Genomic DNA, 19753 nt, shown 5'->3' with positions numbered 1-19753 from the left:
ACCTTCTACTGTGGTCAATGCTGAAAAAAGTACCGTTTCCGGACCCAGAATGGACACTGGACAAAAGACGGCTCCGCGAGGCAACTATCTGGACATACCCGCACGTTCGGGGAGATGTCCTCTACCACACCCGACTCTCCGCTAAGCGGGAGAGGTGTAGGTATATATGCTTTGTTTTATGAGTGAAGTATTGTACATGGGTCTGACAATATTCTTTTTTAATATGAATTTATATATATTATTAAAGTTTATTATTATATTAATGGTTAAAACGAGTGTTGCATAGAAATGGTTTCAATCCTCAGAAAACTGAAGTGGAGTTGGATATAAATTCCCATTGAAATGGTGTCACACACACTGTCACCCCTTTCTCCTCTGTAAATATAGCATTTGTATTTTGTATCTTTCAGTAATGACTTGAATAAAATCCTTGATCCAAACATGACAGTTACTGTACAATATTAACATACAGGAAACACAAAGAACTCATGCCTGTCCATCGTTTTAAACATATTCAGACAGTTTTTATTTTTGATTGAAATTATTTCACATCATTATTTTTCCTGTTGATGATCTTTTGTATTTTGTATTTATTTTATTACAACAGCCACAGAGCAGCAGCAGCAGCAGCAATAATAATAATAACCCAGCAGGAAAAGCAGATAAATGCAGAGGAGAGATAGAGAGAGATGACAGGCGGCCTTTTTCTTTAGCTGCCAAAAAAAATCTTACAAGGAATCATGGGAAATATATTTTCTTTTTCAGTCCGTCATGTCCATGTTTGCACCAGCAGGTGGTGCCACAGTTGATGCCCACGCCCACCCCCACCCCTCCTCCTTCACAACCATTAAGACTCAAGCACAGTCGGACACAAATTCAAATGGTAGAAACCCTTTACAAAATTCAGAGGAGCGGGGGGACATACATCTCAGAGAACATGTTTGGATTATCAAACAGACAGTATGAATGAGGCGGGCGCGGGCGGGGGGTAGAGATGACGCGAACCAAAAGCAAAGCACAGTGAGCTCCACAGGATAAGGAAAGATAACAAATTGAACAAGTCTTTTATATAACAATCACGTGTCCTGCTCTAAACACTACAGTAATAAAACAAAACAAAAACCCTCCCCATCTCATCCCAGTGCACCGCTCTATCCCCAACCCCAAGTCAATGTCCAAGCTTCGCTTACACTTTAACACTTGGGTAGATCAGGAGGTGATTTTTGGCAGGCAACAGTCATAGCCAGCGCCCTCCACTAGACTTCTGATGAGCTCAATGGAATTAATTGACCAGAACCAGAATTGTCTCATGTAGCTAGATCACTATAGTCCTAGACCAGGGCTATACCTTCTCGGGATGACCAGTCTGGCTAAAGTATATAAAACAAAAAAAAAATCTAAAATAACCTTGACAGCCACATTTGAGGACACCAAATCAGTCTGTCCCCCATTCCCAATCTGCCCTAGCAGATCCCATATTAACCTATAATGGAAAAATGTGATTCCATCCAATTTCATTCATATCACAGAACATAACAGACCTAAAAATAATTACAAAGGTGCTAATATACCACTGTATACGTTAGTGGAACTGTACTTCAGTCAAATATCTGCTGCGTGCGTGCGCCAACTGTCTGATACGATGGGAGTCTCAGTCATTTCAGCTGCGTGCGTGCGCCAACTGTCTGATACGATGGGAGTCAGTCATTTCATACACACTACAGCATTTGTCAACACAGTGATGTAATCCCACCCCCCCCGCCCCGCCCCCACACCCACTCCCCCGTTGTTGTGCTGGTAAATTAAGTCCATAAAGATGATGACACTCCTGCAGGACTGCGTGTACTTCATGGTGTACTGTTGCTTACATTAGTTCATCAGGGTCATCATTCCATGGGGCGGTGGGCCAGGTGCAGTGGTTGCTATGAGTAACCACAGAGAGAGAGCTAGTGATCAGAACCTTTTCATATTTCAAACAGTTTGTAAAAAAAAAGAAAAAGAGGAAAATCTATAAAATAATAAAAACAAGCTGATGCAGCCACATGTACATGCAAATGAAATATCAATTAGGCGACAAGAACACGGGAGACAAAATGTTTGATTGAAACCGATCAATTCAAACGTTTAAAGTATAATTAAAAGATATTAACCATTGAAAATATAATAAATGACAATTTTTAGATTACAGTGCACTTTGTGTGAAAACAAAAACAAAACTCCCAAAATGAAGAAAATAACACACACACACACACACACACACCCTTAAGATGAAGAAAATGAAGAAAATAACACACACACACACACACACACACACACACACACACACATCCTTAAAATGAAGGCAACACAAGCCTGGACACAAATGGCAGCCAAGCAAAAATACAAGAAAGGAGAGAAGGCGAAGAAGTGGCAAAAGAAGAAAAATGAGGAAGAGGGTGGCAAAATTGGGCAGTGTAAGATAAGGGAAGAGAAAATTATATACATTTGTATATACATTATACAAGGATATGAAAGAGAGCGCATTAAGGCCCAGATTAAAGATGAACATAGTTACACAATGAAGTGTTCTGCGCCAGCCAGAGAACGGTCATGGCACTCAAAGAATATGACACACAAGCATCATGGATTCAAACTCAAAGTGGACGGAGTCCAAAATCTTTCTCCTGATCCAGATTCTTGCCTCAAACCCAACAGAATTCCAGAGCATTCTGGAACAAAACAAAACAAAAACAAGTGGATGGACCCAGACACAAAGGCTAAGTGAAGAGTGTTGTGTGCGTGTGTGTGTGTGTGCGTGTGTGTGTGTGTGTGCATGTGCAATACCAAAAAGGGACACTTATACAAGACAGATTAACCCAAACCACCTCTAGAAAAATAGAAAAAGAGATACTGTCAGACTTGTAGGTTGTCAGGGCAGTTACCACATTAACTTGAAATGTTGCCATGATAAACAGGCAACATTTTGAGGTAGTGTAGATGGGCAATTTATTAAAATAAAAAAAAGACCAAAAATCTGTTTTACCACCGTCTTAGCGTGTTATACTATCAGTATCTACATCGGATTTATCCCAGCGGCAAATTCCTAATCACTGCCAAGGACGATATTGTTCATCAATACAGCCTGAAAATGTATGCCGTGTATCATGGACTAAAATAAATACAGCAAAACAATTCAAAACAGGTGGACTGATAGATTAAAAAATAAAATACAGATAAAAAATTAAAGTTAAAAAGACAAATAACGCATCCACAGTTTCCCATGTAAACAGAAAAGGAGATTACAAGGATTTATAGTATGCAAGTATGTACAGTAAGCCTTGCTATAGAAGCGCTGCAAACCTTGGTATACTGTAGGACAGGAGACGTGGCAACACCAGTGTCTCCCGACCAGACCAGTTGGTGCTTCACAGTCCACGTTTGAGTCAAAAAGCTTCTTTTTTCCATTCAACGCACAACAACATACCTATTCAGTACTGGTTCACCGACCGAATAGCCTTGTTAACAATAAAAAGACAAGGGCACAAAGCAAACTCGTTTGGCAAAGGTCCTTCCTCGAGTCGATCCCAGAACCAATATAGGCAATATTAAAAAAAACATTTGAGCTGGTGATGTGTCTCGTTTATAGGTCCACTTAATAAGCAGAATAAATGTTACAGATCAATCACCATGCCACATTAAAAGGATCAATGCATGGGCCCCATCTCATCACCTCCCCCCGCCCCCCCCCCAAAAAATAAAAAATAAAGACAATGGGCTATCATCCACAGAACATAAAGTGTCTTCATTACTGTATGACAAAATGTTAGAGTATGAATATTCTGAAGAACTCATAAATATGGCAGTCCCAGACTACCAAGCTACTGCTATGCAACCGTCCTATTCTTTTTTAAATATTAAGGGAGTTTATCGTTATGTACATTGAAAAATTAAATAGGAAGAAAACCTTTTACTAATGAACTGTTTAACTGCTTTTTGTCAACAGAGCAGAGCTCCAGAAATGTCTGCTTCTTTTGAAATGTCATACTGGGGGGGGGGGGGGGGGAATATATTTATGCTTTATATATAAACACACAATATATGAAAGCACAGATGCCTGGAAAAATATGTTCATTCAAGTTGATAAAAAAAGTTGTTTTTAGTTTTTTTTTCTGTGTATTTCGCGCATGAACATCATATAGGAGGAATAGGCAGGCACACAGTCCCCCACCTCTCTGTTGACTGAGGTATTTTAGCACCTCATTCCCAATGAGCCACTTGAAAAAAAGGCCAGAATCCGAACCTGAAAATACAACCAAAAAAAAAAAAAAAAAAAAACAACGACCAAAAAAAATAATGACAGTTGAACACGTCTTTTAGAGAGAGAGGCTACATTTGGATCGGATCAGAGACACGATATCAAAAAAACGACTGGAATGTGACCTGCTTTATCCTGCCATTCATCACGTATGAGGAGTTCTACACAGGTTTCAGAATTCAGATACAGACAGAGAGAGGGGGGGGGGGGGTCTTCAGTGTACAGTACATGTGACACAAACACAGAATAGAGACGATGGCAGAAATAAGCCTGAGTTATACTTAGTTGCGTAACCAAAAGCCGATCTATACTGTACAAGCTCACGATGCATCGCAGCAGCGCTAGGGTTGGAAACCTTCGGGGTTTTAACCATTCCGGGTTCCTTAACGTTTCAATCCGACTCCTTAACGGTTTCCTTTAACGATTCCTATAGGGGGAGGGGGGGGGGGGGGTTCCAAAATGGACCCTTGCGGGTCTGTCACTCTGAGAGTGTACAAAGGGAACCAAATGGACACGTTAACCCATTTAGGCCCGACGTCGAAATAAAAAAAAATCTTCCGAAAGAATATATATTCAAAGATATTTTTTTGCGATTTTTCAAAAATAGCAGACCTACAAGCTCGTAGCGCGCCACTCGGTGGCGCGCTATGAGCTTGTAGATCTGCCATTTTTCAATAGCTAAAGTATAGCATAATGCTTAGTTAAAACACCAAAAGGGGTTCCCGTCCCCAAAATGGGTTAAGGGGTCCATTTGGTTCCACTTGTACACTCCCAGAGTTATGGTGGCCCTTGAAATGTAAACGTTTTTGAGAACCGCCGTTATTGTAATTGTACAGCGGGGATGTGAAGTCCACACGACCAGCTCTGGACGGTGTGGCTAAAAAAAAAACCTGGGTTCCATGAAACGGTTCCACAAAATGTGACAGAACCGATTCCTGTTCCTCAACGTCGGATCCCGTTCCTCGGATTCCTGCGGTTCTGGATCCCAGCCCCTATAAGGAACGCCACGGACGCGTCATGAGGTTGTAGATCTGGGCGTGACACTGTCTGGCACGCAACTACGCATGAATCAGCCCCTCAGACTGTATGTTAGGTGGAGAAACTTGAGCGACCACATACGAAAAGAAGAGGCGCACTTGAGGGATACAGGGTGGTTAAAGGCACAGGGCCCCTTGTAATCACAAGATAGCAGGGTCCTCGCGTGTCCTCTGATGATGCAAAAAAAACCCCCAAAAAAAACAAGGTCCTTGTAATGTGAACGACAGTGAGGCTATCCTGGCTCCATGTCTTCTCCGTTTAGAAAACAAAACAAGTGATTTTCACTCTAGCGTTGCTATGGCGACTAGAGAGTTCCGTCCCCAGTGATGGAGGTTGGAGGCGCTCCTGTGATGACATTGTGAGGAAGAAGGCTTCTCTTCTGGCGGAATAATGTCTGAGATGAATGATATAAAGGTGATCCTCAATCATGTTCCTCCACTGATGTGGGTGAAGTGTGTGTGTGTGTGTGTGTGTGTGTGTGTGTGTGTGTGTGTGTGTGTGTGTGTGCACATGGTTATAAAAAGCGCGTGAGTGTGATTGATCACCAGGCCTCGGTGTAGCGAACATCAACATCTTTCAGATTGGGCAGTTTGGCCTAAAGGAGAGAACATGGAATTATTACTCAATTACTGATGGGTTTACTTAGAGAAATACAATATGTCACTGCGGACAAAATGTAACGTACATTGTGTCTAATAGCAGTTTGTTATTTCCTAATGGTCATAGTTTTCTTCATTCAGTCATTTATTGTCAATTATTGTCATGTAGACAGCACTATAATTGCATTGTATATAGTCATAGCACTTCACAGTACATCATAGCATAGTATAGTAAATATGTACAGTATAGTTTCTATGTATAGTGTCATTATGTAGATATGTTCTAGTTACGTTTTTAGCTTACGCACGTTTCATGATTAATGCATTTTTATATATGTGATGTATCCCCATGCTTTTTTGTTCTTGCCTAATGTAAGTCGCTCTGGATTAAGAGCGTCTGCTAAATGCCTAAATTGTAAATAGATTTTTTTGGTTCCAGCACCGTATTCTGGAACTGGGATGTGCATATCGTTTTCCTGCTTTACATAGTTTAAGGTCCACAAGTGTGGTTTGCCTCAAATGTTTTGCATAAGTGACTACAACCTCACACGTTATAGCTACTTATACTGCTAGTATAAGCTAGCTACAGACAGAAAGCTAATAATAAAATTAAAAAAACTTGTATAGCACTCATAGCTGCCAATCAACGCCAAATGTTTTATTGCAGGGATGTCATCAGCAGGGGATGGCAATTGCCATGTTCACATTTAACCCAAAAATCTGTTATTATGCATTATTGTCCCCCAGCTTTGAATTGTTTTAGCAGATTAATCCGCAATTGTTGCCCGTCCGGCTACATGTGACACGTGTTATAATTTAGATAAGCCTTATAATTGTATATAACCATTAATTTATTAAACACGTGGCATCCCTATTTTGGATGCCATGGGGGTATGTCATTGTAGGCGAACATTTTCCAACATTTCTCCTATTCTATTTTTCTATTCTATTCTTTTAGCTCCCCAAACAAATAGTGGAAATAGTTCATGGACAGAGCTTGTAGATCAACTATTGTTGCCATTTTAGAAATGGGGCGACGGTAGTTAATTTCTTTTGCCACTCCCCATTTCTTTCTGAAATTCCGCCTCTGTTTTATTGTAGACTCAGAGACAAGGTGCTGCTGGTTACCTACTCAGTATGCCTAATCCCTAGTGTCAACACATAGGATTTAACTACCGGTGAGTGCAGAAAGCTTAATTTAAACATTTGCTGATACCAGACTATCGAGACAAATGCCCAGAAAAATATAAACTTGTTGGTTTGCCCTGGTTGCTGGTGATTCAAGTCAATATAATAAACGGCCGGGGACCACCAGTAGTCCTTGAATGGGGTTCCAGGTGGTCTCCAGCTGAAACCAAATGGACCCTTATAGATCTTGTGCATTACGGCCCTGGGTCCATTGATTTCATTTTACACTCTCAAGAGTAACATTTTTGTTAAACATTTGCATTACTTAATTTATTTAGTCTGCCCAATTGAGGAATTGTTATTTTGCCTGTTATCTCTCCTATGGTACCACATCAATGCAGCATGGAATTGCAGACAAACGAATCAAACGATAACAAAATATTCTACGTTTCGGCTCTGAGAGGCTAAATGTCATCATATGGTGGTCCGTGGCTCAAATGCCGAATGAAATAATGGGCCTCGATATGAAAAGGGTTTGAAAAGCACCGCTGCACATGATGAACATTTAGTTCCTTGGCTTACCTTGAGGTCCTCGTATGTGTCGGCTGTCAGTTTGGTGCTGTTCATGTTCAGACTGCACAGACTCTTCATGGCTGAGGTGAGCAGACAAACAGGCCTCGGTTAGTATGCAGTCACAGTGCATTTTAACAGCGGGCGACAGCCAGGCGAATTTCCCGGAAGTGCATTGTTTGTCTATCTATGGGACCCTGGACTCAACTACCGGCGATAGCAGTCGAACAGGCGATGGTCGATAAGTGGGCGGAGGAACGTCGCCCGGAAAGATGAAAATAATTCATCTTTTGGGGCGACATCGTCCGGTGATAGTGGGTGAATAGGCGATAGCCAATAGCCAAACTTGCAATTCAAACTTGAAATTCAAGTGTCGCTCGCCTCGTTGTTAAAACGCACTGTCAGGGTTCTCTGAACGGAAGAACTGGAGTAAAAGTACAAAAAGTATTGGAGTCAAAATGTACTTAAGGTACCAAAGGTAGGAAGCACTCATTATGCAGAATGTTCCATTTCAAAAGCTTTCAAAATACATAATATCTAAAAGAAATCTCATGAAATAGCAGATCTACAAACTCACAATGCGTGAGTTTGTTTTCAAATGGTCAAAATGTATATAGGGCTGAAGTGGTAAATGTATGTTTTGGAATAATAATCCTAAATCTACAAAGTGACTAGTAACTACAATTTTCTACTAATTGTACTGGAGTAAAAAGTACATTTGCTCCTAAGATGTAGTGGAGTTAAGTAGACGTAAAAGTACTGACAATTGGAAATACTCAAGTAAAGTACCTCAAAGGTACAGAGCAAGTGAGTGTGGGGGAACAGGGGCAGATGTTTGAAAGGGTGTGTGTGTGTGTGTGTGTGTGTGTGTGTGTGTGTGTGTGTGTGTGACTGTGTCAGTGTGTGTGTGTGTGTGTGTGTGTGTGTGTGTGTGACTGTGTCAGTGTGTGTTTGTGTGTGTGTGTGTGTGTGTGTGTGTGTGTGTGTGTGTGACTGTGTCAGTGTGTGTGTGTGTGTGTGTGTGTGTGTGTGACTGTGACTGTGTCAGTGTGTGTGTGTGTGTGTGTGTGTGTGTGTGTGTGTGTGTGTGACTGTGTCAGTGTGTCAGTGTGACTGTGTCAGTGTGTCAGTGTGACTGTGTCAGTGTGTCAGTGTCAGTGTGTCAGTGTCAGTGTGTGTGTGTGTGTGTGTGTGTGTGTGTGTGACTGTGTCGGTGTGTCAGTGTGACTGTGTCAGTGTCAGTGTGACTGTGTCAGTGTGTGTGACTGTGACTGTGTCAGTGTGTGTGACTGTGTCAGTGTCAGTGTGACTGTGTCAGTGTCAGTGTGACTGTGTCAGTGTGTGTGACTGTGTCAGTGTGTGTGACTGTGTCAGTGTGTGTGACTGTGTCGGTGTGTGTGACTGTGTCAGTGTGTGTGACTGTGTCGGTGTGCCGGTGTCTGTCTGTCTGTGCGTGCGTGCCTGTCTGTGTGTGTGTGTGTGTGTGTGTGACTGTGTCAGTGTGTTTGTGTGTGTGTGTGTGTGTGCGTGCGTGCTTACAGCTGAGGGCCAGCAGACCGGCATCAGTTACAGGCGTCTCACACAGATTCAGCACCTGAAGGCAGGCCAGGTGTTCAGACAACAACCGTAGCCCGGCGTCCCCGAACTGAAAGGAGAGAGAGGACAGAAACATTAGCCACTCATTAGTAACCAGATGAGCAGTAATGAGTCATTACTAATCTCTCTGTGTGCGAGTCTGTGGAATACTAGAAGGCTCGCCTCAAAAAACACAGTCGCCTCGGGTGTACAGCCTGGTATTCCTAAATGTAACCTCCGTAAACTATGCCTAAACGGTTAAACCTAACCTTATTCCTAACCCTAACCTCAGTAAACTATGCCTAAACGGTTAAACCTAACCTTATTCCTAACCCTAACCTCAGTAAACTATGCCTAAACGGTTAAACCTAACCTTATTCCTAACCCTAACCTCAGTAAACTATGCCTAAACGGTTAAACCTAACCTTATTCCTAACCCTAACCTCAGTAAACTATGCCTAAACGGTTAAACCTAACCTTATTCCTAACCTCAGTAAACTATGCCTAAACGGTTAAACCTAACCTTATTCCTAACCGTAACCTCAGTAAACTATGCCTAAAGGGTTAGACCTAACCTTATTCCTAACCGTAACCTCAGTAAACTATGCCTAAAGGGTTAGACCTAACCTTATTCCTAACCGTAACCTCAGCAAAACGTCGGCGCCAGGACCTAACTCTACTCCTAAACTTAGGCCCAGTAAAACTATGCCTATTGTTTTGGATGTATGGGCTGTCAAGGCCAGCAAGTAGTTGTTGCCACTCAGTAGGCGTTCCTGCATAACTTCCTGGTTTGATGATGTCACGTGCATACGCTCTATCATACCCTATCTTATAGTATACCTGTGTGGACCATAGGTTGAGCTGTCTGAGTGTGTATTGTTATAATGTCTACCTGTGTGGACCATAGGTTGAGCTGTCTGAGTGTGTATTGTTATAATGTCTACCTGTGTGGACCATAGGTTGAGCTGTCTGAGTGTGTATTGTTATAATGTCTACCTGTGTGGACCATAGGTTGAGCTGTCTGAGTGTGTATTGTTATAATGTCTACCTGTGTGGACCATAGGTTGAGCTGTTTGAGTGTGTATTGTTATAATGTCTACCTGTGTGGACCATAGGTTGAGCTGTCTGAGTGTGTATTGTTATAATGTCTACCTGTGTGGACCATAGGTTGAGCTGTCTGAGTGTGTATTGTTATAATGTCTACCTGTGTGGACCATAGGTTGAGCTGTTTGAGTGAGGGCAGCTTAATGAGCTGCTCAGCACAGGCACTGGTGACGTTGGTGAAGGCCAGGCTGAGGTTCTCCAAGTTCCCAAAGGAGCCGGAACTCAACAAGCGAGCCAGGTCCGCATCCTGAGAGAGAGAGAGAGAGAGAGAGAGAGAGAGAGAGAGAGCAAGGAGATGATGGGGAGTTAACTCTTTTACAGCCGTCAGCGCCATCCGGTGGCTGAATTGATACTGGTAGAATGTCACCATCCACTCCAATGTTAACCATCTTATTTTTTGTATTTTTTTTGTATTCTTTATTTAGGGACATCACAATCATATTATACAACCATTTTTCAAATGTCCACAGGTTCTTTTTTAGAGGAACAAAAAAACAATACAAAATAAATAAAATAAAGCATATGGGAGAGATGGATGATGTGTACAGAAATTAAAGTACAATACAATATAATACTCATAGGGAGACATAAGAGAGTATTTGAAACCATCTTTTTTTTTTTTAAGCAGTTTCTCTCGGAAACCGGGGAAAGTGGACGAGTCCCGTTATTTATCCTGTTATTTTATTTTAAACCACCCAAAACATACGTTTTGTAACCGCCGGACGTATCGTTTATATAAATGGGCCGCAAATCGAAAACGCAGCCTGGAAGAAGAATCCGACATATTAGGGTTTTTAAAAAAAACACGTTCCCATACATAGAGCACATAAGCATATTTCACTTCTGTTTTTTCCCCCCAGATTTCTTCATCGCACCGGAACCGGAGTGTTACAGGCGCTAGCAGAACTTGTGTTCTGCTAGTTGTGAAACATAATCAATATATTTGTTTTTAGTTAAGAATGGAACGGGATGGGAGGGAGAGGAGAAGGTAGCGGGTACCGCGGGACAAGGGAGAGTGCGGGGAGGAGGCCGACCGGGAGGGCAGGGTGTTAGGAGGGAAGGAGAGGAGGAAGGAATCAGAGGGAGGAGGGGGACACGGGTGGAAAATGAACAGTAGTGATTAAGGGAAACTTTCCGACATCAAACCTAAATCCCGTCGTTCTATTGTGTGTGAAAATAAGACAAACATTTCCCAATGTGTTTGAGCTGGCGGTGCTGGGAAATCTCCTCCGGCCTACGTGAAACAACGCCTTTCACGCGGTTTCCCAGCATGAGCTCTCAGCATACATGAACGCTCTACCTAATCAGCGCTGTCGCGTCTGATTTCCGTATGTGATCTCATCGCAATAGTTTTGGTAAAGATTTGCATTACTAATTATTGGCTAATGGGCAGATGCTAAGCTTATTCTATCATACAATACAATAAAATACAGATCACAAAACAATTCCAGTTTAATTTCAGCCAGAATAATGGAGGTTTTGTTTTTTTTGTACATCAGTGGTATTATCATGTGACCTCATATGACTAATGTGCTAAGCAACACGCATACAAAAACTCACTGTGGACTTTGAGGGCAGAGTCAGGCGGGTGGGGCCTCCTTTTCTTTGCTGAGAGAGAGAGAGAGAGAGAGAGAGACAAACAAACACACAGTACGTCAGTGTTGATTTTGACAGGAAGTTTTGGTTTTTACCCATTTTGACCTTCTACACTACATCCTGACAGTTTTCTGAAAAAGCTATGTTTCCGTGTCAGTCGTTCTTCGATTTTTCAAAAATAGCAGACCTACAAGCTCGTAGCGCGCCACTCGGTGGCGCGCTATGAGCTTGTAGATCTGCTATTTTTCAATAGCTAAAGCATAGCATAATGCTAACACCAAAAGGGGTTCCCATAGTCTGGTCTCGCGTAGCTAGACAACTATTCCACAATCTCTGAATCACTCTGTAACTAAATAAAACGTCTGGGTTTCCCGAGGCTACTCTGTAACTATCTACACCTCCCAAAATCCGAGTAAGGACGCTGGCATTTCCGTTCACGAAAAATAAGCAGCAAGCGATATGCTTAGATTAGTTCTATTTATATTAGGATAAATTTGCATGCCATGGAGGAGGCTTCAGTTCCGCTTTATCGTTACCGGAAACAATTGAAAATTACAAGAGGCAACAAACAGTCTGGCCACGCGAGGATTAGTAGTCATAGTCTTTTGAATACAATTTCATTTAGTTTTAGTCATAGTTTAGTCATCTGAAATGTTTTAGTTTACGTCTAGTTTTAATGTTTTAAGTCCTATACACTCAAAGGTCATGCAGTACCATGTTAGCCTGTAGGTGACATATGTGAGCAACTTTGTTCTTGAACAGACTATGGGTTTCAGGACTAGACCTGTAGCTGGCGTCTGTGTACAGCTCTGTTCAGGACTAGGCCCTTCTAGTACTCAAATGTTACTTAACCCATTTTGGCCTGACATCGAGAGCTTGTAGATCTGCTATTTTTCAAAAGATACAGTATAACATAACGCTTAAAGTTAACTTAGTTATTAGTTAACTTCTCCCCACTTAGCCACTTCTCCCCAGGCCCTTTCGCAACCAGAACTTATTTTAATGATGTTTGGGACACAAGAAACACTTTCCTGGGTTTTTTTTATGCAGGCAATACGTGTTTCTAGATACTTTAGTATTTCAAAGTGTCTGTGATGTCACGGACACTGGTCTCACTGCTGGATTACTACAATGACCATAATGCTTTGCAAGGCTGTCTTACCCTGTAACTACACCTAAGATTCCAAGCTGTCTTTTGCGTAATTTCCGGGTTTGTAGACAGCTGGTGGATGGAAATGAAGCTCCACCCACACGGCAGATTGCTGCGTCGGCCAGATTCCCGTAAAAGCAGCTTGCCCCAGCAGCATTCTGCCGCGTGGGTGGAGCTTCATTTTCATCTACCAGCTGTCTAAAAAACCCGGAAATTATGCAAACGACAGCTTCCTTTGGCCGCGCATGGAAGTTCAAGTGTGCCCATGCAGGCAGTTACTGAGACAACATGTAGTCCAGGAAGGAAGTGAGACCAGTGTCCGTGACATCACAGACACTTTGAAATACTAAAATATCTAAAAACACAAACTACCCACATAAAAAACCCAGGAAAGTGTATTGTAGGGCTGACCTTCGATTACGTTTTTGATGATCGACGCTTCGATATGAATTTGTTTTGATCGTCGACGCTTCGAAACCCAACGGGGGGGGGGGGGGGGGGGTGCGATGCGAGGTGCATGCTTGGATTGGTCTCATTTATTTAAAACGATAAGCGTTGAAGCAACAACTGTTGCAGCCTTCATGAAAGCAGTGACGCACAAATAATTAGGCTTAATAAAACATCCGACCGTAACAAGTCAACTGCCTGACACATGCATTACCTCTCAAAAAAAAATATATATAGCCTATAATCCAGAAAATGTAGGGATTTTTCTCTTCCGATTGAAACTCAGATGTGAAAACAACAAAAAAAGCACCAGTCCTGGAGCTCCAGGCGCGCTAATTTGCGCCGCGGTCTACGCCGCTCTCAGAACCTTCCGACGAGGCTCTTTCTTGGGGTAGAAAAGTGTGGATGACCGCGGCTCAAATTAGCGCGCCTGGAAGTCACTCGGAGCCCAGGAGGTCAGGGGCTTTTTCCCCTGTCCCATGCGTGAAATTTCGCTGCAGATTTTTCGCCCCACTTGGGCCATCCCGTATGTGATACGCCAATTTCTTGTCACATAGTTGACACTGAACACCACTTGTTCTTTGTTCTCCTTGCATATTCTAAAATGCAACCACACTTTAGATTTATTTTGTGGCGGCATGACTGCAGGCTGCTGTGTTGACTTCCTTGTTGTTACCTTACCACGAGTGAGGGGGAGAGGGGAGGAGGCGTTGTGGTGCTGCGAGGCGCGAGCATGGCTCGAGGACCAAATGGGGCCGTCTCGCGGACCAAAAGCGTCCGCTTTTTTTTAAATGACTATTCGATTCAAAATTAAAAAATCGATTCCCGTGCGTATCGATTGAACATCGATTAATCTATTTCTTTGGGTCAGCCCTAGTGTATTGTCTCCCAAACATCATTCAAATGAGATCTGTTTGCAAACAGAAATAAACTGGTTGCTCTTGAAACAACCATTTGAAGATAAAACAGCTGACAAATAAGCTTAGGCCTATTGTTATTTTCAAAACAAATAAGAAAAGCGACGTGCTGTGAACTTGTAGATCTGCTATTTTCACTCATTTGGGTCCCGGGCGAATGTCTAATTTCTATGTTGGGTCTCTAGAAGTTTGGGATCCTCTGATGTAATCCAATATACAACTTTAACCAGACAAAGAACACGAGTATGATCCAGTGGTTCAGTTTAGTAAGCCTGCCAAAACTAAACATTGTATACAATTATAATACAATTCAACGCTGACATATCTTGAATGAAGGGGTCGAACGAGTGAATAGGACAGTGTTTATGTTTTCAGATCCGGCGTGTGTAAACCACTAACCCATTCTAACCGGGCACCCATTTTGGTGTCAGCATCATGTTATGCTTTAGCTATTGAAAAATAGCAGATCTACAAGCTCATATCGCGCCACCGAGTGGCGCGATACGAGCTTGTAGGTCTGCTATTTTTGAAAAAAATCGAAGAACGACTGACATTTTTAGAATCTGATCTCAGGTCAGAATGGGTCAATCAGACCAGTGTGTGTCCAGTGGAAACCTCGTATGAATCTGATCTCAGGTCAGAATGGGTTGTGCACGCAGACAGCACACTGTACAAACTGTGTCCCATGCATGTAAACACGCAGAGACGGACGGAGATTTATAAGTGTGTCATTGTTTAATTTGTATTAAGTATTTGACTGCTAGTGTGTGTGTGTGTGTGTGTGTGTGTGTGTGTGTGTAGCAGGCTGAATGAACTTCTACACGCGACAATGTGCGATGTATTGTGTGTGAGCTTGTAGATATGCAATTTTCCAGAACATTTTAGTCCGTTTTTTTATTTGTTAAAAATAACATAGCACAGAGCTGCTCGTACATGTACAGCATGTCGTACAGTATGTCGTACAGTAACTCACCAGCTCTTTGAGCTCTCTCTGGCGCTCACAGAGCTGCTCGTACATGTACAGCATGTCGTACAGTATGTCGTACAGTAACTCACCAGCACTTTGAGCTCTCTCTGGCGCTCACAGAGCTGCTCGTACATGTACAGCATGTCGTACAGTAAAGTACAGTAACTCACCAGCTCTTTGAGCTCTCTCTGGCGCTCACAGAGCTGCTCGTACATGTACAGCATGTCGTACAGTAAAGTACAGTAACTCACCAGCTCTTTGAGCTCTCTCTGGCGCTCACAGAGCTGCTCGTACATGCGCAGGCCCGTCTGGGTGCTCTCCAGGGTGGAGATGATCTGGAGCTGCGTGTCCTTGTTCTCGATGATGTTGTACTCCAGCATCAGACACAGGATCTGCACGCAAGCGCACACACACACACACACACACACACACACACACACACACACACACACACACAGACAGAGAGAGAGAAGACTGAATACTCTTGTCTTGAGTCCTGTGTCCTATCTTGTATCCTGTGTCTTGTTCTGGTTTCGTTCTTTTATTCTGGTCAGTCTGCTGTCAGAGTGATGTGTCGTTAACCGGGATGCAGAAGCTTCCAATACAATGAATGCTATCTGGGTTGCACAGCCAAACATTCTGCCTCGAGACTAGCAAATCCCTGTGACTGTTATGCCCATATATGGAGATCCTTGACTGTGATCAATATTAAAAAGGTATATTCAGTGATTTCACTTATTTTTTTTGTTTTGTTGTGATAATCCTCCCTACTATAGAGTGTGCTGACCATATAAGGAGCCAATCATGATCGAGCAGAGGCGGGCCTTGGTGTGCGTGCTGCTGGCCTGTTGCATTTCTTCCGCCCCACTGTAGTGCGCACATGTGCACATCTTGTTACCGGGGCAGACCGGAGTTTTTTTTTACAAATCACCCAAATCATTGAATGCTCCTTTAAGCCCATATATGGGAATGCCAATATATGACCATATTGTGACAGTCTCATGATAACCACTGTGGTTGCCACAAAGGTCAGTTAACTAGTGAATCATGCATTTCCCGTCAGTCAGTCAGTCAGTCAGTGTATCATTCAAAATCCCCATACATGGGGAAAGCCCCATATTATGGTGCCAAGGTCTCGCGGAATCGCACGCGACCTCGCCCTTTAGGGCAAGGTGTCTTCTCGCCCCCCACAGGCGTCTTACTGGTAATATGTACTACGGTGATAAATGTGCACAGTAGTGCTGACTGAGAAATGTATTGTGCGTCAATTCACTCAATATCTTTGCTTCCTTGTTATTTTGGTTTGAGGCACTAGTCAAAACCCCGGATGTGCAGTCTATCTATATAGGGTAGATAGGTTTAGCCAGCAGGTTTATGAAACAGTTCATGGATAGCATACCATGCCATGAACATGTGCGATTTGTTTTTGTGTGATCTTGTTTTTGTGTTTTCTTAAGTTTGTAACACTATATGCACGTTCTTAAAACGTGGACGTAAATACTGCGGTATAATAAAACATCTCGATATGGGCATTCCCTTATTTGTACATTAACCCATTTCGGGAACCCATTTTGGTGTTGGCATCATGTCGTGCTTTAGCTATTGAAAAATAGCAGATCTACAAGCTCATATCGCGCCACCGAGTGGCGCGATACGAGCTTGTAGGTCTGCTATTTTTGAAAAATCGAAGACACTTTTAGAATCTGATCTCAGGTCAGAATGGATTAATAATGAAACTGTCAGGATGTAATAGACATTTCTAGAATCTGATCTCAGGTCAGAATGGGTTAATAAATGATAACATGTTATGTGCGACTGCAGCGGTTCTATGGTGTAATGATTAGAACTCTGGACTCTGAATCCAGCGATCCGAGTTCAGATCTCGGTAGAACCTGACTTTTTAACTTCTAACAACCAACCAGTATCAACATGCACATTCATAAATTCACGAATAACACAGAAAAGTGCCAAATCTGAACCACAGAGTTATGAATAACAAAAGCCTAAATGTGCCGACCCGAAAATGTAAACCCAACATCCCTTTAAAAACACATGGTAGCGTTTCCGGCTGAACGTAGGCTGAATTAGTTCCAGAGAAAGGTCATGTGACCTCTGTCGTTGGGAAATGCTTCAGTTTCAGCCACACGAACGCTGATGAAATGACCGCCCCGTGTCGTGTTCAAAAGAGTCAGCACGGTGGGTTTGAAAAACATATGGTTACCATACTTGGGTCAAACTCAGGAACATGGAGTCCCTCTCCACAGAACACTGTGGAGAGCAGCCTCGCTCTTTACTGCTGACAAAGATGACAGTGATTTGGGCACAGGCTGTACCTTGTCATCGGTAATAACACTTTCATAAATTACTTTACTCTACTGCTCTCCCACACACAGAGTGAGCAGGAGAACATTCTAGTGGGGGGAAAAGTAGAGAACGGGACTGTATTCATGAAAGCAAATACTGATTTAAAACGGGTTAATACACGACTACGGCATTTAGTTCAAGTTAAACGTTATTTTTTTAATACATTTTAAGGCTTAATATAATAATCTATTTTCTATGTTATTTATGTACATGGAAGACTAGAGCAATATCAAAATTAGGGATGGGAATTATTGATTCCTGCCCTGTCTGCACACATAGACAGGGAAGCACGGAAAACCACCCAATGATAGAACCGCAGAAATTTCAATTAAGTATTAACTGTTAAGTTTAATTGACTAACTATTAACCCATTCTGACCGGGCACCCATTTTGGTGTTAGCATCATGTTATGCTTTATCTATTGAAAAATAGCAGATCTACAAGCTCATATCGCGCCACCGAGTGGCGCGATACGAGCTTGTAGGTCTGCCATTTTTGAAAAATCGACTGACATTTTTAGAATCTGATCTCAGGTCAGAATGGGTTCATCAGACCAGTGTGTGTCCAGTGGAAAACCTTGTATGAATCTGATCTCAGGTCAGAATAACATCATCAGAATGTGATATTTTAGGCCATAACGATGCCGTACCTCCACCATGGTCTGGTTGCCGCGCAGGGCCAGCAGCATGCAGGGGCCCAGCTTGTTCTCAGCCAGAGACAGGAGGAACTTCTTGGTCTTGTAGCAGGAGCCCATCAGGATGTGGACCTGATGGTAGACGACAAGTTTATATGGATCAGAAATCAGGCATATTGTCAAGTTTATATGGATCAGAAATCAGGCATTTTGTCAAGTTTATGGATCAGAAATCCGGCGTATAATATTGTCACATCACAGTTTTAAAGTTTTCAAAGTGATTTGTCGTGCATAGTTCCCAATTCCCATCATGCACAAAAACTAATTACACCCACTTCTTTTTTTTACTTGTAAAACCGTGCTGTACTGTTTAACCCATTTTGGTGTTTTATTGTTGTTGTTATAATTTAGCTATTGAAAAAAATAGCAGATCTGCTATTTTTGAAAAATCATGAAAATATTTATTTCAGAAAACTGGAGGATTTAGAAGATTTATTTATTTATTTGAGGTCAGGCCTAAATGGGTTAAATAAATGTAAACAATAACAGTCTAAAGCCTCACAGTATACTGGTGACCACACACCAACCGTCCTATAATAGCAACAACTTACTCCACCACCGTGATAGATCATTGTGAGTTATGTTTGTTGCATGTGTGTGTGTGTGTGTTACGGGCTGGTGTATATGGCACAGTGTGAAAGTGGAGTAGGCCTTGTGTGTGTGTGTGTACTGTATGTATGTTTGTATATCACTCTCGGGTGTGTGTGCGCGTGCGAATGGGGCCAACTCATCATTGTTAGTTATGTTTGTTGCATGTGTGTGTGTGTGTGTGTGTGTGTGTGTGTGTGTGTGTGTGTGTGTGTGTGTGTGCGCGCGCACGCACGCGTACACACACACACACACAGTCTGTGTACACCCACCATGCTGGCAAACAGCTCTCCATCATCATCACAGGCCACTCCCCCGGGACTGTAGAGCTGGAACCAGCCGTCTTTACCCGAACGCACACTGAGCAAGCAGGAATGGACCTGCAACACACACACACACACACACACACACACACACACACACACACACACACACACACACACACAGCATCAAGCACAGGGACCGATACAAACTGTGTGTTTACACAGCGATAAACATACACACGCTCACTGACACTCACCTCCTGCCTCGGGTCCTCAGCAAACCTCTGAATGACATACTTCAGTTCCCTGTTTAGAAAGACAAACATGAAGAGACAGAAATATCAGAGCTGAACCTATACCACAGACTGTACATTAACCGCACGCACACACACGGTTTTCAGATTTATAAAGCATTTTGTTGCTGTCGGGCAGCAACAAAATATTTTAAAATATCCATAT

The 19753-nt window shown here is 42.5% G+C and overlaps 1 protein-coding gene across 1 annotated transcript in view; it reads right to left on the bottom strand.

Annotated features, from left to right (window-relative positions):
* Window positions 1-5374: 5374 nt before the first annotated feature.
* The window catches only part of cmip (c-Maf inducing protein), a 60747-nt gene continuing 46368 nt past the window's right edge, over window positions 5375-19753 (bottom strand). The window contains exons 13-21 of the mRNA XM_083763315.1: window positions 19552-19600; window positions 19304-19411; window positions 18399-18515; window positions 15637-15777; window positions 11869-11916; window positions 10409-10555; window positions 9169-9274; window positions 7642-7712; window positions 5375-5927 (exon numbers count right to left, since the gene is read on the bottom strand). Coding sequence (XP_083619441.1) covers window positions 5874-5927; window positions 7642-7712; window positions 9169-9274; window positions 10409-10555; window positions 11869-11916; window positions 15637-15777; window positions 18399-18515; window positions 19304-19411; window positions 19552-19600 — 841 coding nt within the window. The 3' untranslated portion in view covers window positions 5375-5873. The remainder of the gene's footprint in view (window positions 5928-7641; window positions 7713-9168; window positions 9275-10408; window positions 10556-11868; window positions 11917-15636; window positions 15778-18398; window positions 18516-19303; window positions 19412-19551; window positions 19601-19753) is intronic.

Source organism: Protomyctophum parallelum, assembly GCF_964188405.1.
Source record: "Protomyctophum parallelum genome assembly, chromosome: 4".
Lineage (NCBI taxonomy): Eukaryota > Metazoa > Chordata > Actinopteri > Myctophiformes > Myctophidae > Protomyctophum > Protomyctophum parallelum.
Note: the sequence above shows the minus strand (reverse complement) of the source record. Positions and strands in the feature narration are given on the sequence as shown.